Genomic DNA, 25,976 nt, shown 5'->3' on the forward strand with positions numbered 1-25,976 from the left:
TAAGAAAAGTAAAACACACAAATAAAAATAGAGAGTACAATTTCTCGAGAACTGATTACAGAAGCACAAGAAATTGAATTTCAATTGTTTATAGAAACACATGGAATGGTCATCTACATTCATAAAGGAAGAGGCCATGAATGAAGGATTATATGAATCTTTAATTATTTGATGTTTGCACGTAACTCTTGGTGGTAGAGAATTCAAGTTGCGAAACCTCTTCAGATTCGCATAAAGACCACTGCCCTCTTTGATTAACTCGTAATTCAAACTCAAATTATTTCCATGGTTTGCTTCTTCAGCCAAGCTTTTGGGAGGTTAAAAGTGTCTTTTTCTCCTTCCAAAAAATGCTTATTTTTTTAAAAAATGAAGTGTTTTGAACAAACTTTTAGGAGAAACAAGTGCTTCCGAGAATTGGCGAAAGCTATTTTTTAAAAGCTAGAAAAAATATTTTTTTCTCAAAAACACTTCAGAGGAAATACACTTAAAAGTATCTTTTAAAAACTTCTCATCAAACGTTCTTTTTTTAAAAACATTTTTCAAAATAAACTGATTTTAAAAGTTCGGCCAAAAATATACCATTCATTTGCTTACTTTTCTTCTTTTCTTTTCCTAATTGTTTACTCGGTTTACAATCAAAAACTAATAATTTCGCCATAGAATTACTCAGAATGTTTTTATCGGGAAAGACTTGTGGCAAATATTCTCCTTTGGAATCATTTTAGATTGTTTTCCAGAGTTTGGATAACAAAAGTTGGAGACATTTGGTATACATGATGTCAGTGACCTTTATGCAGACGTACTCGCAAATTAAACATTCTGCAGTCAAACCTCGCGACAGAGAGTGCGGGGATTGAGGGTGTGCCACTGCTCAACGAAGTCAAAATACTATCCAAAATAAATTAAGAGTTCAATGGAACAAGGCCAATAAACAAGTTTGTCTGCTCCTCCAGCTATTGCCTGCTTCATCTAAAGAAATCAAACTATACAAAACTCAAATACAGAAAAGAATATTAGATTATGCTTCTTAAATTACTCGACTCGTATGTACAGAGAGAAGAGACCTACAAATGAGAAAATTGGGTGAGACAAGAGATGAGGGACTTTAGGACTTGCTATTGGTAAGAAAATCCTATCAACTAAATATGATACACAAAGAAGGCCAAGCCAATTGGACTTAGGGGAACCTGGAATGGATTATCCACGCATGCTGGTTCCGTTGCTATCTCAGGTTGCAGAACAGGAAAATAAATAAACCAATGTTTGCTATATGAGTTATACATATATCCTCTACATGAAATAACTGAGAGATGTTTTCTTTCTTGATCCACCTTCTCCATATAATTCATTCCACTGAAGAAGCTCATTCATATTTGAAGATTCTGATGATACACTAGCACATACCTGCATTTGTTAACAGATTAAACAAGTCATGAATCTACTAAATGCATATAAAAATCACTATACCGAACTATTCTCCACGGTGATGATAAAGCTGGAAAAACAAGGCCCCTAAAAATTATTAGTACTTCACTTTTCCCCCACACTAACAAGTAGCAACAATTTCATTTGCACAAATTGGTACAAAACCAAACTTCCTGGTAGGTTAAATCGACAAAAGCTTACAATAAGAATATGATATCAACATCCAGCATCACCTATGCAGCAAGGTATTTCTCAAAAGAAGAACATGATATTTCGATTGAGGTCACTAGCAAGAGATAATCATCTCAATTGGAGGAGCTATTGATCTTTCAAGATACATTCAGGCTACCTAATCGAAACCACAAAATGTTGTGGTGGACTCTAGTGCAATCACATGAACAAAATTCCGTTTTAACTACTTCACGAATAGCATGTAATAAGATGAGAGAAACCAACAACATTCAACCAGTTAACATGATTTACCCTTAATTTTATGACAACAGCTCCCAATCTGTATTTCCCACCAACAAATATATAACTAAATTAAAAACTAATCAATTGAGTACATATCTATCTGACGTTGGCGATCTGCAACAGGTTTGACATCTGAAAGGATCCACGAGAAAGTCCCAAAGTCTACTTGGCAGTAAATAAAGCACTAACCTTTCTCCTGAACCCCAAGTAACTTTTGCAAAGAAAGTAGAATGCAACATAAAAATTAGCTTAACCACCACAGTATGTGCAATAGAGTACCTGTTCATGTGCATACTTAAAATCATCCATGTTAAGAGGACGAATGTCTGTACTATTATGCAAAGCTGGTGTTGGCCTGTTCTCTGCAATTGCCGATGCTTTCTCCTGAAATCATGCCCCAAAAGTAAAAAAGGCAACTAATCAATAGATTAGCAGATAAAAGTGTGTAGACACCATAGCAGATGATGATGACCCAGTAATTTCAAACATCACGAACGGAAACACACATCAAGAAGCTATAATTAAACGACTTCCAAACAAAATTAGTAATAGTAGCATTTTTGCATGCTGTGGATCCAGGTCACCAATTCAACAAAATGTTGGAAGGTTACAGAATATAAGGAAAGATAAGACTGAACTCAGTCGACTGACCTTCTTCTCCTTCTCCAAAATTTCTCTAATCGGGCAATGCGCAGCGGTTACACATAAATTCTGGGATTGGAAATTTGAAGTGGCAGTTAAGTATGATAAGCAATATAGAATATAAGTAAAGCAGTTATTTTGAAGGAGGGATTGCAGAAACTAATGCATTAGGAAGTACAAGTAATCTTGATCCAGACCTTTAAATCACTCCCAGAATACCCTTCCGTCATATTAGCAATAGCTTCTACATCGACATTTGGCGCTAATTCTTCCTTCGCCAATATAACTCCCAAAATTTTCTCCCTATTTGGGGCATCTGGCAAGTTTACCATCAACCTGCATCAAAGGTACACTAACGGCATCAATACCCATAAATCACTTAGAATCATTATCGATCAAGTTACACAAATCATAAGGAAATAATTGAATTAAAGCTTACCTACGGGGAAGCCTCCTAATAACTGCTTCATCAAGGTCGAAGGGTCTATTTGTTGCAGCAAGTACAAGAACTCGTTCCTTGTCTTTTGTACGCAAACCATCCCAATTAACCATGAATTCATTCTTCATTTTCCGCATAGCTTCATGCTCTCCAGGATTTTCTCGTCTTCCCAACATGCTGTCCACCTAGTAGACAAGAAAAAATGGAGGGAAAAGGACAATATAAACCAGAATGATATAAAGAAGAAAACTTAATAACTTTGTAGGGATGTGAAAAGGAAATCTAGCTGTCATATATTTAGGAAATTAATTTAGCCCAGTCATGGCTGAATCGCAAATAAAATGTCACCAACCTCGTCAACGAAAACAACACTAGGAGCTATTTTACTAGCTAATGTGAAGACTGCTTTGACATACTTCTCTCCTTCACCGAACCACTGGCAAGAAAAAGTGGTCAACCATTTTAAGAAGCGCCATTCAGAGAAAAAACCGGCAGAAACCATATATCAGTAGTACCTTGGACGTAATGCTTGACATTGATATGTTAATAAAGTTTGCACCGGCTTCAGTAGCAACAGCTTTTGCAAGCATTGTTTTACCAGTACCTGGAGGTCCAAAGAGCAATATTCCCTTGCAAGGCTGCAGATAGCATCTTGTTTAGAAACATAAGTGCATACATGATGAGTTCTAATAACCTAACCCCACCCCCAAACCCCTTAAAAAAAAAAATAGAAACCACAGAGAGAGAGAGATGGTGGAGAGGAATGAAGATCCCAATGGACTTCAACATAAAGCAAATCATTTCCTTTTACCTTGGCCAGCTGTCCTTTACAAAACAATTCTGGTCTCTGAAGAGGCAGCATCACCAGTTCTTTCATAGTATCCTTGACAGTTTCTAAGGCCCCAATGTCATTAAAAGTAACACCAATATCACTAGGCGGAATTACATCCCCAAGAAGTCTCTTCTCGAACTCATTTTCAGTAACCACATCCTGAAAGTCAAGTATCCATCTCATGGATCAGGAAATTCAGAACAAGAAGCACCTTTTCTAATAAATAAATTTGCAGAGTCAAGAAAAACATCAGCACCTTGAAGGATTTCTTTAAACTCTTGGTTTCACTCTGAATGCCTTGTAACATATTGAGCCCATAAGCAATGCTGTGAATAAAAACATGTCAGTGACATGTAAACAAACCGAAATGAACCTTCGGCCCCTAGACAGTGAAACAAGAGAACATTTTCCTCCATGTTACAACATTATGGACTAGAGAGTGAAAATTAAATTGACCTTTCACTGGAGATAACTAGCTTCGCCTCTTTCATAGAAGACTCAGATTCATGCATAAAGTGATGACTCAAAGCCCAGCCGATTATCTTTTCAACACCTTGACAATCACATCAAGAAACATGATTTACATACTATTATAATCAAGTAAAGGATTTCAAATTTAAAGGGCCCAAAACTACAAGAAATTACTTACTTTCATGAGTCAATGCTTGATCTTTTATGCATAAGGATTCAAGGTCAGCGCAACTAATTCTGAATCGATTCAAAACCTGAAGTCACTCATATAGTTAGAACATCTCAATAAATCAGTTCATTGTGGATACAATGCTATAAGCATCATACTCATTTATCTTTCTTATACAAATCACCATAAAGGAAGGGGAGCCTTGGCGTAACTGGTAAAGTTGCTGCCATGTGACCAGGAGGTCACGGGTTCGAGCCGTGGAAACAGCCTCTTGCAGAAATGCAAGGTAAGGCTGCGTACAATAGACCCTTGTGGTCCGGCCCTTCCCCGGACCCCGCGCATAGCGGGAGCTTAGTGCACCGGGCTGCCCTTTATACAAATCACCATAAACTGTCAATTGTAAACATTATTCTTATGCTTTAGCTCCATAAATACAACAACATACCCAATGAAATCCCACACAGTGGGGTCTGGGGAGGGTAGAGTGTACGCAGACCTTACCCCTACCTTGGGAGGTAGAGAGGCTGTTCCCGGTAGACCCTCGGCACAAGAACAAGCAATGCAAAATAGTCGAACAAAATTACTGCCTCTTCTCACAAGAGATGCGCCGATGAGAAGGTGGTTTCAGCCTTTCAGGTGAATCCAGGATAAGACAGTAAGAACATGAAAATTGAAGTGCTAAAGAAATTTCCATGGTGTTGCCTATGTAGTAATTAGAATTTCGTAGAACATAGAATATTTCATATGGTCCTACATAATCCACAACTCGATGAAGGGGTCTAAGATAAAAGGTTTTTCCCTTAGATGGCAAGTATAGAGCACTCACATTTTATTTTATTTTGATAAGGAAATATAGAGCACTCACATTATTTTCTTTTTGATTAGGAAATATAGAGCACTCACATTGCGAATGCTTGCTATGTTTGACTGAGATTTCATTGTTTCCATATCCCGATCTAACTGTTGCTTCCAGTCTGATAATAAGGTTTCATCCTGCCATAAGAAGACCTATATTAAATGTTTGCATCAAAATTAATACAGTTGGAAGCCTAAACATAAACTGAAAGTTACCTGAGGGATCTGTATGGCAACTTTGTTGGGAAACAGTCGGGTGAGCTGCTTCATTGTCTTGGGGGTTTCTTTGCTTCTATCATGCAACCTACCAAAATTATCCTGGAAAGAGATGCCATTCAATGCATTAATATCAACCATTCTACAGGTGCATGTACTTCTAGAATGCAATTAGATGTTCACCTAAAAGCTTCAAAGAGATGCCAATAATAATATGAATAACAGTAACCCTCATAGAAAAGATAACATCAATAACAACTGTTTTTGATAACCAATAACAACAATAACTTGTCAAGAAAATATTAACTTATTAATAACAACTACAACGACTCCTCTCTATTTTACAACTCTCGAATAGAGCTAGCAAGTTAAACCCAATCCCCTAGGCCCATCCATTCCTGATCCATATGAACCACATTTTAGTTCGTAAAAATGGTTTAATGGTTAAAATAAGTTTCAAACCCCGAGTTGGGTGTGGGTTTAAGAAATGCTTAGTTTCTTTCGGGGGGATGGTTTAGGAATTAGGGGGTGGTAAGATGGAAGTTTAAAGGATTTGGTTATTTAAAAAAAAAAAAAAACCACAAACATAGCAACATGCTCTAGTCAATTTGTTCGTATGCCACACCTGCCACCCTCTAATCCCCAAACAATCCCAGCAAAAGAAACTTGCCATTTCCTTCCTGCCCCTCCTTGTAGCCTTTCATTCTATAACTCCCCTCCCTCATACATACAGACACATCATACATATGCACATGGGTGAAAGAAAATTTCTAGGGGCCATTGGTGGGGTGGTAGTAGCTTCGGTGATTGAAAGATAAGTGATATGAGCAAGAGTAGTATAAGATGAGTAAGAATAGAAATATTTGTGTCCTATAAGAAGAAAAAATGAGGATATGGATTAAATGGGTTTCGGGTGGATTGGGTAAGGCCTGTACTGATTACTCAAACCCAATCTATTCCTGTCCAAATCCAACCTAACCCACGAATTTGACATCACTATGCCTGAGAATTTCATATAGTGTAGGAAAGAGTTTGAGTTGTATGCTCAACCACGCAATGGGTGAGTGTAATACTTTTCGAAACTTAATGTCAGCCATAGGGAAATAGAAGATAAATTTGAATTTTGCGACTTCTCACAAGAATACATTCAAATAAATATATGAAACCATGGGGTAATGTACACACATATTGCGTGTGAAAAAAATAGCATTTTGATGGCAATTGGTGTGTGAAGTACTTGAATGGGTAAATGTAGATTGGGCAATTCAAAGATGAGAAATATGGATAGGAATCGGCACCGAGGGCTTTGGTCTAGTGATAAGAGCGCAGCGGGTGATGTGAGATTAGGCACACGTTACAGGTATGAACCCTGCCGTAGCCAAAAGTCTGGTACTTAAGTGGAGAAGGGTAGAGCGATAGGCCTATTATCCGCTAAGTTCCGAGACATGTGCTAGCTAGCTTTGGGATTTCACGGTTATCAAAAATATATTATGGATTGGAGTAGAGAAGAATGTATTGTAAAAGAAAAAAGTAAAAGGAATGGGCTAAATAAGTTTTGGTGGGTTGGGAAAAGCCCGCACCCATCTTTTTTAAACCCAATCCTTCGACAACTCCTACATCTCGGCATATTATGAGGAAAAAAAGTCTGTTCTGTATTGTATGCTCCTCAACTATGCAATTCGGAAATGACCAAATGTAAAGGCTTGGGGAATCCCTAGTGTCAGTCATGGGTAATAACAAAATAAAAGAAAATCCATATAAACACATTGACAACCTCCCCTAAGACATGCAGTTAAGAGTGCTTGCATTCCCTAGTAATTCTTATTTCTTAGGTACAACACTGAGAACAAGAAATGGAAAAACCAAAACAAAAGGGAACGGCAGAGAAAGATTTACATACTGGGAAGGCGAGGTCAAGCAATGCCGTTTGGTTACTTCCAAATTTCGTAAATAGCAAGCCACCAGGATGCGACTGTAACAGATAAAAGTAAGGCTATTAGAATCACAAGTCAAGTTTGTATCATGAAGGAATGCAAAATAACTATGCCTTTGCTTACTTTCTCCTTTCGGTTGTCTGACTGGACATGGGAAGCTATGGCAACAACATTCTCTGGCAAATGCTCAAGCTTAATCTTGAAAGCAGCATAAGCCTCAGGATTACCCACCATAGACTTCTCAATGTCTTTGATGAACAGAACCAGAGGACTACTTTTACTTTCTTTTGAAGCAACCTACATAGGTAAAACATAATAAATTGACCACGAACACTCCGCTTAGAAATGCAATAATATCATGGAGAGGTATATCAGAAAATACCTCGAAGAGTTCATTGATAGCAAGTTTATCAATTTCATCAGTGCTTGAGCTATCAAGACGGAGCAAGTCAGCTGTGGAAAAAGAAAAGATCAGGCCACCAAAAAGACATGGCTCTGTTATTCGACATAGCTGAGCCAGGCAACAAAAAATAAAGGATGGAACTTTCTGATATAAACCAGGCAGCAGAGAACTACCAGCACAAAAGAACCCGTGATCTTCATCGCACAGACCACCAAGATCATTACCCTCTGGAATTGATCTATCAAATCTGACACCAATTTTAGAGGACCCATTTTCCTCAAATGCACGAACCACTTTGCCCCTGTAACCATATGTTGGACCCCTGCAATCATGTATGTTCATGCCGTGATTTTTAAAATAAAGGACTGACTGACTGACAAATCTCAATAGAGACAGCACTCTGTTTACAAAAGAATAACAAGAAATTTAACTAAATAACAATTCAATCGTGACATAGAGCAATCCATTCACAAAGAATAACAAGTGGACTAACTAAACAAGTCAATCCACTCCTAACGACTAATAGCAATGGTATAGCTCTCATCCTAAAGGGCTACCTGATAATACTAGAGACTGAAATCTAAATAGTGAACCTTTGAACATTGAAGAAAAATGGTTAATTTATTATCATTCTCGTCATACAAAAGTTAACACTATCCCCTTTAAAACTGGTATTCCATTGAACACAAGAAATGTAGCCTTCACAAGAATCTAACACGATTTATTTATTTTTATGACGAGAAAGTAACACGATTGATCAACATTAGTTTAAAGAAAGAGATTAATAATCAGTTAGCAATTTAAACCACATATAAACCTAACCACAGTGGAATCTCTATCCATGAACATCTATTATGCCAGTATATCTAGGTAATCTCTACACACACAATTTTTTCCATGGAATGATATGATCGGCTAATTGTATCGGCATATTAGCTACAATCAATGCGAGATTTTTGTCAGGTCAGATCCTTTGGGAAGCTTTTGGATCTAGTGAAAAGAAAACAGGAAAGTGAATTAGCAGTTATTATTCAATATTTTCTACAGAAAGCGGTGGTCAGTAAACCTTTTATTTTACTTCATCCAAAAACAATGGCAGGGTTCCGGAGTAGGAGAGTCAACGCACCTAATTTTCAAGAGTGAATTCGAACAACAATTCCATAACTTTTTAAGACAATTTGCACATTCAAAAAATAATAAGCAATACAACCAAAACTTCAAAAACATTTTTTCCCGATAAAGTAATAAAAATTATATTAACTGATTCATAAAAACTATCCATATCATGAACTCAAGTAAACAGCCACTGGTAAGATAGTAAGGGATTTCCTCTCTCAAAAAAAAAAAAAAAAACACAGATACTAAGGGACTTAAGCTAGCAACTTATAGGGTGACGTGCATATTATTTTTGTCTAACAGTAGTACATTATAAGTATCAAAGAAAAATCAGGCTAATTATGGAAGTCGGTAATTCTATTCATATATGAAGATTTGAACAAGACATCATATTTAAACAGAGTTTTCAGAACTGATTCAAAATGCATCATCAAGCATATTATATATGAGAATTAATGAGACAGAACTTATTGCAATTACCTTAAAGGTGCTTGCAATGGAGAAAAGCCTGATGTTAAGGATCCGACATACTTCACTCTATCACCTGTCATATTGACAGGTCTAGCATTAAGGCTTAAGCACAAAACTGCCACCTCAAAAGGATATTTTCTAACCCAACATATATAATGCAGTGATGTTTTCTATCTTAATCACAGAGAGAGAAAGAGAGAGATAGAATACTCTAAAAGGAGTTCTCACTATGGAATTAACAATTACCTTTCTTGAAAGTGTAGTTTTTTGACGAGGCAGTAGATGCCTCCTGCTTGGGCTGAGCATGAGAACTTAAAATTGAACCACCAGTTATGTCAGCCTCAACACTTGAAGCTGGCTTCTTATTAAGATGCAGTGCCGCCGCTTGCGCAGCACGTTTAGCAAATACACTAGCTCTCTCTGGTTTTGAACTTTCTTTCACAGGATCAACATCTTTGGCAATTGAACCCTACATAATATTAAAGGAAAAGCAAATGAATTACAGGATAATGAAAATTCAATTACATTAACCTGTTCTTACACCAGTAATAACAGAGATGTTCCGGGTACCCATCCCTCCCATTTCACTGAACACTGCACAATAACTCTCAGGTGGCCAGCAGGTAAGTTGATAAAATACTCTTCAAAAAGTCTGACCATCATCCATATGATCATTGGAAAAACTTTAGATTGGATTGCCCCGACCCTGCAGTCAAGCAGCTCTCTTTACTTCTAATCTGGCTTGCAGTGGGCAGTGTGGATGTTCAGCGTTGATGTACAGGAGCAAACTAACAAAATCCCTAAGGAAACCAGGAAAAATTGTTGTTCTACACAAGCAAATTAACAAATCTGCAGCCAAAGTTTCTGTCCCATTCTTTAATTCCCCATTAAAATGATATCCCTATTGTTCTCGAGGTCGAGGCTCAAACCAAAATGCTCCTCACCCCCCCCCCCCCACCCCCCCCCCCCACACAGAGCTGTTTTTCCCTGATTTTCAAGCCATTTTGCATATATTCTGTCAGTAATTCAAGATGAAACGAACCGTAATTCATGTAGTTGATCTCTTAATGGTTACACTAGAAAAAAAGAAACATTTGGCCATTCTGCAAAGGAGATCATGGTCTATAGTAATTTTAGATAGAAGTGTCATTTTTTAACCCAAATAAACAGGCTTTCCTATTTCTATTTATTACTGTGAAAATGAATTGAAAAACTGGAAATGGCCTGTGATCCAAACAGTCTTGGCTTGTTGTGTCTTCTCTTACAGCTTTCAACTACATTTCCACTTTTCATAAGATGAGGCGGTAGGAGCGGGAAGTAAGATAAACCAACATAAAGGGATATCTGAGGTGTTCAAGTGATAAAAAAAAGTATGAGCCCCTCAAATGAGGAGTATACACATATGAGCCAAGTAACAGAAGACACTTACACCAGGCAGCAAGAGAGAATCAACTATCAGTAGCTTAGCACTAAAGTGTTTAGCAAGTGCTTTGGCCAATGTCTCCTGATAAATTTCTGAACCTGTGAGCAGTGAGCCAAAAATGTGATATTGAGGGCAAGATTGAACTCAACAAAACTAGATAAGTGATGTCAGCGTATATGGGGCAGTAACTACCTGCTGGACCTGATAGCAAAATCCTAGGGCACACTGTGGGGAGATCTGATGTATATTTTGCAAACTTGTTACACTTCAAGTGTATATAAGTAGAAGCAATCAGAACATTCTTTGTGTTTTCACTGTCATAGAAAAAAAAATAGTAAGTACAGAAATCAACGAAACAACTTTCAGAAATAGATGGGTACCAACTTTAACTTGAGTAAACTTAATGTTACAGCAGGAAGTAATAAAAACACATCAACGAAAGCAATAGCAACCAGAAAATTCAAAGGAAAAAAAAGGTGAGACCAATATTCACCTTAAATAATATGGAAATTTTTCAAATGCAACCTCAATATTGGTGAAATCAACTACTCCTTGTTGTAAGGCATTCTTAAATGTTTGACGCCTAGTTACCGAAATTGGAGGATCAAAGTCCTTGAATAGATATCGGAAATTCCTTTGCTCCTCGAAAATTTTGGAAATGCTACCACTCAAATCAAACTCAGAAGCAGAAGATCCAGCAAGCACTCGAAGGAGAGGTCGCACCTTCCCTATCTCTGCATCAACTGAATCTAGTGCAGCATTATCAAGATTCAAGTTACCATTTTCAACACCAGGAGATATCACATCATTCTTCTCATCCACCAACACCCCAGGTACATCATTACATTCAGAAGCGTCCTTCATATCAGTATCTAAATCATCTTTCTCTGCCACTCCACTGCCAGCGGGTAGAATTGGCACCTCTGAACCTTGTTTTACATCCTTACCATTTTGAGATGATGGTGGGAGAAGGGACAAGTCTTTCCGAAGATTCGATAAAGATGCCAAGGTAGATGCAACTGCCACAGTGGACGGATCCCCGGACCTTGCCTCAAGATGCAGTCCCTTGATTGATCCACTATGAGCTTCCAATATGCTAACAGGATGAGCAAAACTTGTAGCAAGTAAGTCGTCATCAAAGATCTAAAGTATTAAGTCAAGGAAATGCTGGTAATTCCAGTTCTAACATCCAAAATGGATTTCACATTTTTAACATTTATATGAACTCTCAAACATAATGAAAGGATACGTAAGCATGTTGACCAGATGAGCCAAATACAACCTCATCACCTCCTTTGAGAGGGACAGTAGAATTCTTTGGGTAGACCTTGCCATTGACTTGCACATCGCCTTTTTTCCCCATAATTTCAAGAAGAGTAATGGATACCCCTTTCTAGTCATCAAGAAACCATAAATAGAATGAATAATGTAGTTTTTTTACTACAATGGAAAACAATGCTAAACAATGAAGAAACACTACTTTTGAGCCAGGATAAAATAGTGTCTTAAGAAAAAGTCAGGTTTACCTCTGTCTCAGTGTGCTTGAGATTACATAAAGTTTTACTAACAGAAGAATCTCCTATCCATAAGTCGCTGCCACGACCTTGACCTACAGTATAAGTTGCGCGACGCATGACAAAATGAGGATTCTGCAAAAACATATTGAAGCTAATTAGTGTATTAGGTGGTTTAATTTCAGAAAACCCATTCACAAGTTGACATCTGGTATGTTGTTGATATTTGGTATGGCAAATACGTAAAGTGATCCCGCCTACTTTTCAAAGTGAAAAGAGCTTGATATTATCTGCAACCATTTTGAGTATATTTAAGTTTTTAACAGTATAAAAAACCTTTAAATTGTTAACTTCCATAAGGTTAATATGTTGAAAGACAGCCAATTGAGTTGGCCAGCGCGAAGCCCCGTCTCCTCAACACACTAAAAATAGGATTGTCTCCCAGACTCCCATATCAAAAGAAGAATTATAACCAGACTTACGTGAGTGAATGAGACCAAAGCAGTCTGGAGACAATATAAGCTGCACCTTCGTGTCTTATGTCTAACTCAACTTTCAACATGTTTCTAACACCAACCCTACCATGTCTATATCTTTTATATTTTTTCTTTGTGAATAACGTGGTCTTTGTGCCAGCTGGGGCACACCGAGACTACTTCCACATGGTACCAGCTACCTTCCACCAACACAGTATTGAGTAACTCTCTCCACCAAGGCTTGGATAAATGGGAAGAAATCACCTAGTGTTTTTGCCTAGCTGGGATTTGAACTTGAGAGCTCACGTCTCTTAACACACTTCATCGACCGCTAGGCCAAGAATTGGACTCAAATAATTGTGGTGTCCAAGCCAGCTTGGGCTTCAGCACTCATCTCACCTACCTGGGCACTCATGTTGGTTTGTTGGACAACATTGAGATACTACCTCACACAATCTTACGCTTTTCTAGAAGTTCTTTTCTAGCATACAACACAAAGTTCCTCAAAAGCGAAATGGAGTCTTCCGCATAATGAGACCTTTCAGCATGTCAACTCCACCCTTCTTTGAATAAGTCTTGAATTAAGTTTATCAAAAACAAAAACAAAAACAAAAACAAAAACAAAAAGAATAAAAACAAAAAGAATACCATTTAGAAATTTAATATCCCTATACCAGACTACAGATCCACATCTACTCTTTTTTATACAATTTTCCAGAAAACAAAAAGTAGTAAGATCCCTAGACCAGACCTCCCAATCACTGAGATTTTTCCTGAAAGTTATGCACCAGATGCCCTGATTTTTGTAGTCTGGCCACACTTACAACCAAATTGGCCTGGCTAGATATCCTTAATGTCACCTAACCTACCTTTTCCGATTTAAAACTATGATGGAAGAGTTAAAGTCCTTGCAAAGAGTCCATGCTAATGGCAGCGGTTCATGCATTCTACCACCTTCTTCCCAACTACTTCCGCAGTCTTCAAATAGGGGTAAGAAAACTACAGTTAAGCCATCCAGACCAGGTATGTTATCTCCCAAGCAACATCCCAGCGCCTGAGCACTTGAAAGTAAGATCTCTCTGCTGAGTAGTTTCTCCAAATCTTCCCTATTGTTTATTGTTTGTGTGTTTGAAAAGTAACTTCGTTCAATATTGGTCCCCAGATCTGCCCTCTCCTTAGAGAGGTTGCAACAATAGTTGAGAGTACGTTCTAATATTTTCCTGCTCTAATAACTCCCTTCTATCAGTAATAAGACACTATATAAAATTATTACTTCTATGAGCGTTAGTCATCCGATGGAAGAACTTCATTATGCTATCACCTTTTATAACCATTTTCATGTGTGACTTTTGCCTCATTTACCTCTTGAGACATGCACTACACATCACTTTTTGATGGTTTCTCTTGTAATCTCCTCATCCTAACTTAGGTCTTTCCTTTCATCCATTTAATCCAGTAAGTTCAATGCCCAAAATAGGTTTGAAATCTTCCATTTCAAAGAAGAAAAAGAATAGGTCTGAAATCATTAATTTCCATGATCCCAAAAGCCTCTTCCTTCCATTTCTCCGATCATTCTTCCAATACTTCACTTTTCTCACTAATACATTGCAGTCATCCCAAAACGGAGTAACTACCACACCAAGATTTCATGTTCTCATTATCTACCTACATATTTCCAAATCTGAAGGGGACTAGACCCTTGTGCATGACTCTGTTAACAGATGGAAACAATGATTGTCTCTGTGAGCTTCTACTCTTTAAAAAAGAGATATGATGCTTGTTTTAACCAAGTATGGCTCTTCTTTTTGAATTTTTGGAGTATATGAATCTAGAGTGGTAGTTGTGAAACTGTAAGTACCCTTCTTATACTTCTGTAGTACCTTCGTGGTACTATTTAAGGAAATACATTTACTTCATCAACCAAAAGTAAGAAAAAACATTAGTCTGGGATCGCCTCAGTAAATCCTTTTGGATGAAAATGAGAAAATTTACTTCCCGTTTGTGGAGAATAGAAAATGATAAGATATGGACTCTGCCATTTCTCCATGTGAGTTTTGTCTCAATGCAAGTTGATAGCATTGAATCCCTGTCTTTAGGGTTGTTCACAGTTTTGGTTAAAACCAAAACCAAACCGAAAATTTAACCAAACCGAATAAAAAAACCGACATTTGGTTTGGTTTGGTTTGGTTTTAAATTTGAAAAACCGATAATATTTGGTTTGGTTATGGTTACAGTAAAAAATAACCGAACCAAACCGATAATTATATACATAAAATTTATAATTATTTATATGTATACTATTAGCTTTTCATAAATAATTAAAGATATTTTATACCTTTTAATTATTAATTTAATTTTGGTCTACTTATTTTTAAGGCCCATGTCTTAAAAGAATATGTCCAACAATCCAAGCCCAACTCTAATAAGTCATAAGCATAAGGGTAAAAAGTAAAAACCCTACTATCTCTTTTCATTTTACATTTCTGATTTGTGCTCCAGCCTAAGAACAAGAGAAGCAGAAGCTCACGTTTCTCACAAACTCATAGTCATAGACTCACAGTGAAGGCTCAAGAGCAACCTCAACTCCTCAAGTACAAGACTGTCAAAGTTTGAGAAGGTTTGTAAGAATTTGTTTCGAATTTTAAGTTGATCTTAAGTTGTTTCCTTTTTTGTTTCGAATGTTTAAGTTGATTTTAAGTTGTTTCCTTTTCTGTTTCGAATGTTTTAAGTTGATTTTAAGTTGTTTCCTTTGTTAGCTACTTGATTTTAAGTTGTTTCCTTTTCTGTTTCAAATTTTTACCTTTATTTTTTCTTGTCCGAATGGGTCCTAAACTTCTAATATTTTTCAGATGAAAAGGACAGAGGTTGAAGATTTGGAGGTTCCTAAGGATAGTTCAGTAACACCAACATCTGCTGTAACTCAAGCACATGGTAATGCTCCTAATACTTCTTCCGTGCGTAAACCTCCTAAAAAGGAGAAAAGAACTACTCCTTGTAGTCGAGACCCTAGCCCTGGGGATAATGGTAGAAGAACATTTGAAATTTGGGATCATTACACACAGTTTACTAATAAAATGGGGGAATTGAGGGCAAAATGCAAGTACTGCCCTAAAGACTTGGCTTGCCCTTCTAATTATGGGACTTCTAATCTTTGGGGACATTTGCTTAACAAGTGTGAGAAATACCCTTTTAAGACCATTGATAGGAAGCAGACAACACTCAATATTAAACCTATTAAAGGAGGGGGACAAGGAGGTTTGGAAAAGGTTGTTTATAATGTTGTCTAAGTTAGAAGGGCCATTGCCGAGTTTGTTATAATAGATGAACAACCGTTTAGAGTCGTTGAGGGGGAAGGCTTTAAGAGGCTAATGGCGGTTGTTTTGCCTAATTTTGAGTTACCTTCTCGCATTACTGTTGCTAGACAATGTTTAAAAATTTATGAAGAGAAACAAAAGCTTAAAAGGCTTGTTAAAGATCAACGTGTTTGTCTTACTAGAGACACATGGACGTCAATCCAAAATTTGACTTATATGGTCAACTGCTCACTGGATTGATGATCAGTGGAATTTGCAAAAAAAAAAATTCTTAACTTTTTTCAAACTCCAGATCATAAGGGTGAAACAATTGCAAAAGGAATTGAAGCTTGTTTGTTAGATTGGGAGATCGAGAACATATTCACGGTGACACTGGATAATGCATCAGCTAATGATGCTGCAATCAGGTACTTGAAAGGGAGAATTAATGATTGGAATGGTGTCATCTTGGGAAATGATTTTTTACACGTTCGGTGTAATGCTCATATCTTGAATTTGATTGTAAAAGAAGGATTGAGTGAACAAAATGAGTCCATTTCTCGGGTAAGGCGTGCTGTGAAATATGTTAAGTCTTCTCCTGCAAGATCTGCTTCCTTTAAGTCATATGTTGAGAAGGTAAAACTAGACACCCATGGCCTTTTGAGTTTGGATGTTGAGACGAGGTGGAACTCTACATACTTGATGTTAAATACAGCTGTACAATTTGAAAAAGCCTTTTCAAGAATGTATATTGATGATCATAAGTACTTTAACTATTGTCTTGAATTGAGTGGAACAGCAGTGCATCCATCTTCGGAAGATTGGAAGAATGTGAAAGTCTTTCTCAAGTTTCTTGAGATTTTCTATAAAAATCACTTTGAATTTTTCGAGTACTTTGCTTGTTACTTCAAATTGTTTCTTCCATGAGCTTTTTAATCTTCAAAGCATAATTGTCCAGTATTCGAATTGTAGTGATTCAATTTTGACTGATATGGCTAGGAAGATGAAAATTAAGTTTGATAAATATTGGGGTGATTTTGAGGATATGAACATGTTGTTATTTGTTGTCGTTGTGTTGGATCCTCGCTACAAAATGAAGTATGTGAAGTTCAGTTCCTTTTTAACAATTTTTATGATCCTTTGGAGGGAAATGGAAAGTCTACTAAAGTGATGAACACTTTATCTCGCTTGTATAATCATTATAAGAATTCTATTTCTGGACCTTCTAGTGAAAATATTAGAGATCAAACTAGTGTGATGAATCAAATTGGTGCAATGAATAGTTCTGATGTGTGGCAATCGCAATGGGAGAAATTTCTTGAAGATGAGAATGATGTTGATAATAAGTCTGATCTTGAAAAGTATTTGATGGATGATCTGGAGAAGATTAAGGATTTCAATATCTTGACTTGGTGGAAATCTTCATCTGAAAGATATCCTATTATCTCTAGGATTGCAAGAGATGTGCTTGCTATTCCTACATCTATTGTTGCCTCGGAATCAGCTTTTAGCACCGGTGGTCGGATACTTGATTGTTATCGATGTTCTCTATCGACAAAACAAAGACAGTTGAAGCTCTTGTTTGTTGTCAATGGTTGCGGTTAGCATCTAAAGAATGCAAGCTTGAAGACCTTTTAGAAGAAATTCAAAAACTTGAGATCGCTGAAAAAGGTAATTTTACATAATTAACTATATGAATATTTGTTTCACTTGCTGCAAATTACTATCTTAAAAAGATAGTTGTTGAAACTTAGAGCTTTCTATGGTATTTTAGCTAATTGTTGCCACTTTAATATGTGTTGCTACACTTTAACAACTGCTGCTACATTTAAATATGTGTTGCTACATTTAAATATCTGTCAATGAAGTTTAAGTGCAGATTCTATGTATCAAGAATATATTCTTTTAATTGGAAAAAAGTGATACGACCTCCTTCTTTAGATATATAACATGTTCATTAACTTCTGGTCTTATTTTGGATCTAGTTATTTAGATTTTGAAAGAAAAAACATTTATATATTTAGACTCTGCATAAAGGACATCACTATCACAAAATTGATAAGTAAAAATTATGATAAGAATTTACTGAAGAATATCATGGTAAAAGAATTTCACATGGACTTTGAAAATATTCTTTGGGGCAGTGGAAGAATGAGAGTAAGTCAATATAACTTTATTCTCTGTAGGTAAACAAATTTTTTCACATACAATGGCTTGGGAAGTACATTTTCCTTCAGGTGAAAAGGAGGAAAAAGCCTCTTTCTCAACATGTTGTGTTAAGGTAGGTTGTATAAGGAAGACTCACCATCAATTCCTTTTGCATTACTCTGCATTTCTGTTGTTGTGGAGGATTATTTTTCCATTTTGAACCTAGACAAGAAATGAGCTCAAACTCTACAGAACTTACCTGATTGGAGCATCCAATAGTTGGCATTTTACTAAATTGTTGCACTTTAAGTTTTGGGGCAAAGTTGCTGCTATATTTGTTGGCTGAGCTGCTATACCTTTATGTTTTTAGACATTTAATGCCTAATATCGTGATTTCTTTTGCAGATTCTCCGGGCACTGTTTTGAGCATTGATTAGTTTGGAGCTTAAGCTAAGGAAGATGGTCGAAGTACTTTTGATTATATTCTGGATTCTCTAGTTAGTTTAGTTTAAATATGTAATTTTTTCATTTTAATGGACAAAGTTGTTTGTATTTTGGAACCTCTGTTTGACTTGTTCTATTGAATCTAAACTGCGTTGCAATTTTGGTCCACCTGATTTTCCATCAGCATGTCTTTCCCTCAATATGCAGCAAAGTTCGCCCTTGTGGGCCGTGAGGAAAAAAGAGCTTCATAAGAAATTTGAAGAATGCAGAGAGAGAATATTTGAATTGTCACGGCTAGTCATAAACCGAAAAACCGAACCAAACCGACAAAAACCAAACTGGTGGTTATTATTTTACTTGGTTTGGTTATGGTTTTAGACATTTAAAAACCGACTAAATTGGTTTGGTTATGATTTTAACCAATAACCGACCCAAACCGAACCATGAACACCCCTACCTGTCTTCCAGATATCTAACACAACGATATACCCTCACCACTACCCAGGAATGCCATTTCCAACATACTTCATATTGTTTCTCCCAAAGCTCCCTCTTCAATGATCAGCAAGCCATGTATGCAGTCGCTGTAATCCTTGAGAAACCAAAAAAAATCGGACACATTTGAAAGTACATCTCAAAAAATGTGTCCGTGGAAGCACCTCCATACTTTCAAGCATCCTATCAAAAACGAAAGGCTACCCGTAATGATGATACTATAGTCTTTGATACATCTTCAGTTTTTGTCTTTTGAAGACTTGCCAAATTGGGTCCCCGTTTCTTCAACATGGCTTTCGCTACTACCCTTTTCTAGAGATCGTTCACACTCCTCGTGTTCAACATCATAATGTTCCTCTACCTGTTAGAAGATCACTTTAACCTATCACTCCCTCCCCTGGCTTCCCCTTTTTTTCCACTTGTCCATATTACCTCAGAAGATTAATCTTCTGAACTCACTCCCTTCCCTTTTCCTCAATATAAGATTTTACCACATCCATAAATTTTTTAAGGCTGTTCTACAGTTGAACTTTTACTCACTTGTTACCAGTGGCCGTGAGCTAGCTAATAGTTACTACTTTGGTGTCAAGTCATCAGCATTCCATCACATATGTCCCACTTATTCATCTTAAAATTCTTCTAGAATCCTTACTACTTTACCCAGTTACAAGAGTCGAAGATAAACATACAGAAAGTTTAAGAAGCAAAACCCACCTGAGAGCACTGCGAAAGAAGTTTACCCCATGCAGCACCAACATTAGATTTCAACTGCCTCTTCTTTCCCCGATTCAATGCCGACCCATTTGACTTGGACTTCTCCACATCAATCGCAGAATCACCTAAAACACATCACACAGAAGTTGAAGAAACCAACCAAAAACATCAAAAAGATTAAAACTTAGATAAAGTCGAATCACATGCAAAGAAAAAACCGCAAGCTTAACTACTTAAGTACCAAAGGCTGCTTTCGGTTGGTTTCATAATGGGGCTGTTCACTACAAGCTATCAGCGCTCAACGCTGTCTTAGACTGAATGTTGATTACAAAAATTTCTAAAACCAATCACACAGAAGTTCAAGAAACCAGCCAAAAACATCAAAAAGATCAAAACTTTGATAAAATCAAAGCACATGCAAAGAAAAAAACGTACCTAAAGTCATCGGTGATACCAAAGGCTCGTTTGCCCCTTCATTTTCCATCGATTTCTGTGCCACAGCAGCAGCAGCAGCAGCATCCGACGATTTGGCAGCAGCGACATCAGCTGATCGAACCTCTTGTTCAGCAGATTCATTTGCCCCTGAATCATTTACCCCACCCTGGGATTTCTCCCCAAGGCTATCATTAGTCGATGACAATGCCTCCGCCGCCTACAAGGCGGATCAAATTACATACCAAATTCGAACAACTCAAAAAACCAGAAAAATAATAAATGAAAAAAACAGAATCTTTTCATTAGAGTCAATGGTTCAGAGTGGTGTGGTCTATTAAATTACACAATTCTTAAATCCACTTTGTATGTTTTAACGGAAAGCAGTGGTTTGACAATGCCTCCACCGCCTACAAGGCGGATCAAGTTACATACTAAATTCCAAAAGAACCCAGAAAAAAGAAAAAAAAAACAAGAAAAGAAAAAACAAACTTTTCTTTTATGCATTCATGTCAAGAAAAAAAGAAGTCCAAGATTTAGAGTCAAATGGTTCAGAGTAGCGACAGACTCAGTGGCGAAGCCAGGATTTTCACTAAGGGGATTCAGCATCTACTCTATATACATCGAAAATAATTTTGACCTTGTATATATAGTGTAATTTTTCGACGATGAAATCCCCTTCCGGTACCCTAGCTCCTCCCATGGTGGTGTGGTCTATTAAATTACACATTTCTTAATTCCCTTTTGCATGTTTTAACAGAAAGCAGTGAATCAAATTACATACAAAATTCAAAAAAAAAAAAAACTTTTTCTTTCTTGCAGTCATGTCAACAAAAAAAGAAGTCTTAAAGATTTAGAGTCAAATGGTTCATAGTGGTAACTCAGTGGCGAAACCAAGATTTTCACTAAGGGGATCCAAAATATTTAGAAGTAATATCTACTTTATACATATACATCAAAAATAATTTTTTATAATTTTAACCTTGTATATATATATATAGTGTAATTTTTCGACGAATGAATCCCCTTCCGGCAACCTAGCTCCACCCAAGGTGGTATGGTCTATTAATTAAATTACACAATTCTTTAAATCTTTTTTGCATGATATAATTAACGAAAAGCAAGTGGATTTAATCTGAATCTATAATTAATCAGATGAGTAATAAAGAAAACCTAACCCTAACCCTAACCCTAACCTTAGAGCGCTTGGTGCCATTAGGAATTGAAGATGAAGGAGAAGAAAGAGAACGCTTTGATGAAGAAGAACTTCTTCTTGTCTCAACCATTTTTTGTTTTCTTTTTCTTCTTCTTTTACAGATCTAAAAGAATTTTAGAGAAAAAATGAAGCAAAAATTGATTTCGATTTGTGTGTGTGTGTGTGTGAAGAAATTGGGAGAAGATCAGTTATATAGAGCTCCGTTTGTTGCTCAATTTATATTATAGCTCTGCTAAAGTTTTTAAAGACTGGCAACTGGCAAAAGGACCAGCTAATAGTAGGAATTTATTACTCTCTTAGGAAATAAGGTCTTTCCAGGAGAAAATGACCAAATAGGGTACTTTATATATACTCTTTCCTTTATAATAGGATGCAAAATGGTGTAAAATGCACATAACCAATAGAATTTTTGTTTTAAAAAAAATACTCTCCTTATACCCGTAAAACTAACGGTGACTGGTTGGGCTTTTTAAAAGGTTACGTGGCAATGTAGGATGCCAATTGTCCTTCTTTTGGGGTGGTCTTTAAATTTTGCTCTTTCGCTAAAATTTATGGATTCCAGGTTCGAATCCCCACTCAGTCAAAAATTTTTAAAAAAAATCGCAAGGCAGAGTTTGAATTTCACTATGCCCCCACTGGCAGAATTTTAGTTATGTTTAACCAAAAGTCTGCCGATGGGGGCAGACTTTGCCTTGAGATATATATTTTATTTTATTTTATTTTACTTTTTAAAGTAAACTTTTAGTTATGCCTTAACTAAAAGTGTGCCCCATAAGACATAACTAAAAGTATGCCTCATAAGGCGGAACTTTTCCTTAAAGGAATAACTAAAGTTATGCCGGACCCCGCATAATTATAAGTTCCGCCTTATAAGGCAAAGTTTATGCCTTAAGGAAAAGTTCCGCCTTGGGGGCATACTTTTAGTTATGCCTTAACTAAAAGCCTGCCCCATAAGGCATAACTAAACGTATGTCCCATAAGGCGGAACTTTTCCTTAAGGCATAACTAAAAGTTTGCCTTATAAGGCAAAGTCTATGTCTTAAGGAAAAGTTATGTCTTATGGGGCATACTTTTAGTTATGTCTTAACTAGAAGTCTGCCTCATAAGGCATAACTAGGAAAAGACTTTTAGTTAAGGCTTAACTAAAAGTCTGCCTATAAGTATGCCGAACCCAGCATACACTTGTTAAGCAATAACCAAAATTATGTCGCACCCGGCATACATATGCCAAGTCTGCCCATAAGGCATGAGTATGTCGGGTCTGGCATAACTTTGGTTATTCCTTAACAAGTGTATGTCGGGTCCAGTATACACACGACCCAAACCTTGCCTTGTGATTTTTTATTTTTTTTAATTTATGCTTGAGCGGGGATTCGAACCCAGAACCTCACGATTTCTGCGCGAAGCTCAGGATTGCAACGCGAAGGGTAAAAATTAAAGACCAGCAATATGGGGAGCAAAATTTAAAGACCACAAATATGAGGGGCAAAATTTAAAGACCACCCCAAAATAAGGGCAATCCGCGCAAAAAATGATGTAGGATTGATTCATGTGTTAATCCAAGGTGAATTTAAGATCACGTTAATGATTTTTTTGGTCTAATAGATGATATATGGGTTTTTTAATGCAAATTTAGTATGTTAGTTTAGAAAGAGGAAGCGCGAGAAGGGATCGATATAAGCGGTTGGACCAGCACAGCTGGCCCCTTCTTATGGAACCAGCTTGGAACCGTCATAATTGGAAAAAAAAATTCTAGATGTTCTTTGTCGTTGCCCAATGGCTGAGAACGACTAATTTTGCGACCCCCCCCCCCCCCCCAAAACCAATTATAGTTTAAACCCAAAATTTATTAATTTACACTGTGACCCTAACTTTTAACTATAAGTACCAATCCTTCTTCTTTTTTCACACCAGTCTTACTATCAGTTTCATTCTGTCACGACCCAAGTAGCCGTGAGTGGCACCCACACTAAATCTCCTAATGGGTGAACCATCCCCTTACCCGGTTATCAACCATTTAACAATTTATAAATCAATAACTAGAATTAAATCATAAACTTGTCTAGTCATGCCATAAATAAAAAAAAGTGCGAAAATCTAACTATTACAACCCCAAAATCCGAAAGTCATCGTACAAGGACTCTAAAACATGACTGTCTAAAGAATGAACAATTGTCTATAAATGTGAATAATGTATGGAATGAAAGTAGACATCAAATAAAAAATGATCTTCAGGCGGCATGGCATGGATAGGAGCTAACCCTCGGATCTAATCGGGAACTGGCCTCACGCTAGATATGAGGTCTGGAAAATGTCTCCAGCACACAATCTGCACTCAAAAGGGTGCAGCAAGATAGTATCAGTACAAACACTAAGTGCTGGTTGGTATCATAGGCCGACTAAGATTAGTATCATGCATACGTTCATAAAATTAATAAGATAGACAGATAGGCACAACAACACATAACCAACTAATGGCATCAACAGAAACCAGCCAACACAGGGATAAGATAAATCCAGCTATCAATCAATCACCAAGTTGATATAAGTTCAGTCATCAGCCAACAACAGAAATAATATGAGTCTGATGCAATGCAATACAACAATGGAAGTATCTCAACCGTGTACACACATGCTAAATGGTAATGTTTCCCCAAATAGTCATGACCTGCAGGTAGGGGTGGGCACGGCACGGTATGGTACGATATTAGAAACTTCGGTATGGTAATTTCGATTTTTGGTTTTTAAAAATACTATACAGTTACCGTACAAAATTAATTCGGTATGGTTCGGTATTTTGATGCTCGGTTTCACTATTTTACGATACGGTAAATCGGTAACCATAGTTTGTTCGATTTCGACTTATATATACATATAATAGAGAATTATGACTTCGGCTATTTAAGAAATATCTCAAAAATATCGAGCTAACACCTTACACATGTAAAAATATTCAAAAGAAAGCACAAGCAATCCTCTTCGTAAATCAATTAGACAAAAAGAGCATTTCAATGAAGTTTAATTAGTCAAAATTCCAACATCTAAACAATCAATTTGTACTAATACTAGATTATATAGTTGTTAGTATTTTGATACTAATATATATGAATTGTTTATGTAACTATATACTTCGGTATGGTATTCGGTATTTCGATATATTTTTTATAAATACCGCATGGAATACCAAATTTTTTATAAATACCGCATAGAATACCAAATTTTTTAAGAATGCATACCAAATACCATAATACCAAAACCACACTATAAAAAAATTCGGTTTCGATATGGTAATAGGTATACCGTACCATGCCCACCCCTACATGCAGGGGACCCATGGTGTCCATGTACCACTCGCTCCGGAATTGACCTCGAATCACGAGCCCATAACTAGGCCACATCCTCACCCGCTGTCAAATGTGCCTTATATATATTCTGTTTTTCATCACAATGTGTTTCTCAACTTATTTTCAGTTCATCAGTAAATATGGAATAAGAGCAGTCAATAATATCAAGGTCAAGAACACAAGGCACCATGCCACAAATTAAGACTCAACAAATTAGCGCATCAATAAAAAAGAATACGAAATCACCTTAATCACAAGAAGAGTATATATTAACTCCTTCCTTCTCATATTACAACAATTCCACCTCAGGTTCAGTATATAAGTAACGGCGACCAGCCCACATAAGCAATCAATCAGTACCAACCTAGGAATTTCAATCAGTACCAACCTAGGAATTTCAATCCGTACCAACCTAGGAAATTCCAACCAGACTTCATATCCGAAGACCTATACATGCTTTCTCCCATCAATTCTATTACACATACATTCAACTAATCAAAGTCTAACTCAAATAAACCGTAACCTACCTCAAAGCCAAACTGGAACAATGCAATTATTCTGCAATAGTTTTCCCCTTTCGCAAAGCTTCGGAACGTTCAAAATCTAGAAATCATAACGCTAAGTGAGTAAGGAATCATCTACTCAACAACAACAATTTGGGGAAGAAAACTCCACTACTTCTATCCCTTTTTAATGGGTGAACTATCATTAGGTGTGAATTCATCCTAAAATAAATCCCAACAATCACATTATATCAATTCATGGGTTTTCCAATCATTTCAACCCCTTTCAATAAGTTTTTAGGCTAAAGCTTCCATTTTTATTGGAACCCTAAGTCTCAATCAATCAATTCCACCATTAATAATCAAATCTCACTCTAGGAAGTGACATTTTATACTCTTAGATGATTAAACAACAATAAAAACAACAACCCATTCATTATTCAAGGGTTTCATAAATTCTAGGGTTCTAACCTTTCAATTCACCATTAAAGAACCTTAGATGATGTAGGGACTTAAGATGATTATGT

The 25,976-nt window shown here is 36.7% G+C and overlaps 1 protein-coding gene across 3 annotated transcripts; it reads right to left on the reverse strand.

The window, feature by feature from the left end:
- Positions 1-999: 999 nt before the first annotated feature.
- On the reverse strand, positions 1,000-21,867 carry LOC132608938 (uncharacterized). Of its 3 annotated transcripts, XR_009570623.1 has the most exons (28): positions 21,583-21,867; positions 20,390-20,606; positions 19,955-20,079; positions 12,397-12,519; positions 12,120-12,263; positions 11,364-12,013; positions 11,063-11,184; positions 10,877-10,968; positions 9,694-9,916; positions 9,457-9,520; positions 8,034-8,182; positions 7,840-7,910; positions 7,581-7,754; positions 7,424-7,495; positions 5,524-5,625; positions 5,356-5,445; positions 4,462-4,537; positions 4,269-4,365; positions 4,069-4,138; positions 3,792-3,971; positions 3,496-3,618; positions 3,333-3,416; positions 2,981-3,165; positions 2,739-2,877; positions 2,551-2,610; positions 2,179-2,283; positions 1,188-1,404; positions 1,000-1,064 (listed from the first exon to the last, which is right to left on the reverse strand). XR_009570623.1 is itself a non-coding variant. In XM_060322741.1 (27 exons), exons 1-27 carry the CDS (start codon positions 21,670-21,672, stop codon positions 1,291-1,293), a joined length of 3,690 nt encoding a protein of 1,229 aa, XP_060178724.1. In that variant the 5' UTR covers positions 21,673-21,867; the 3' UTR covers positions 1,000-1,290. The 3 variants fall into 3 exon arrangements, 2 of the variants coding, with proteins under 2 accessions (XP_060178724.1, XP_060178723.1); XM_060322741.1 differs by having other exon boundaries at positions 1,000-1,404; positions 20,390-20,555; XM_060322740.1 differs by having other exon boundaries at positions 1,000-1,404.
- Positions 21,868-25,976: the final 4,109 nt, after the last annotated feature.

Source organism: Lycium barbarum, chromosome 9 (genome assembly GCF_019175385.1).
Source record: "Lycium barbarum isolate Lr01 chromosome 9, ASM1917538v2, whole genome shotgun sequence".
Lineage (NCBI taxonomy): Eukaryota > Viridiplantae > Streptophyta > Magnoliopsida > Solanales > Solanaceae > Lycium > Lycium barbarum.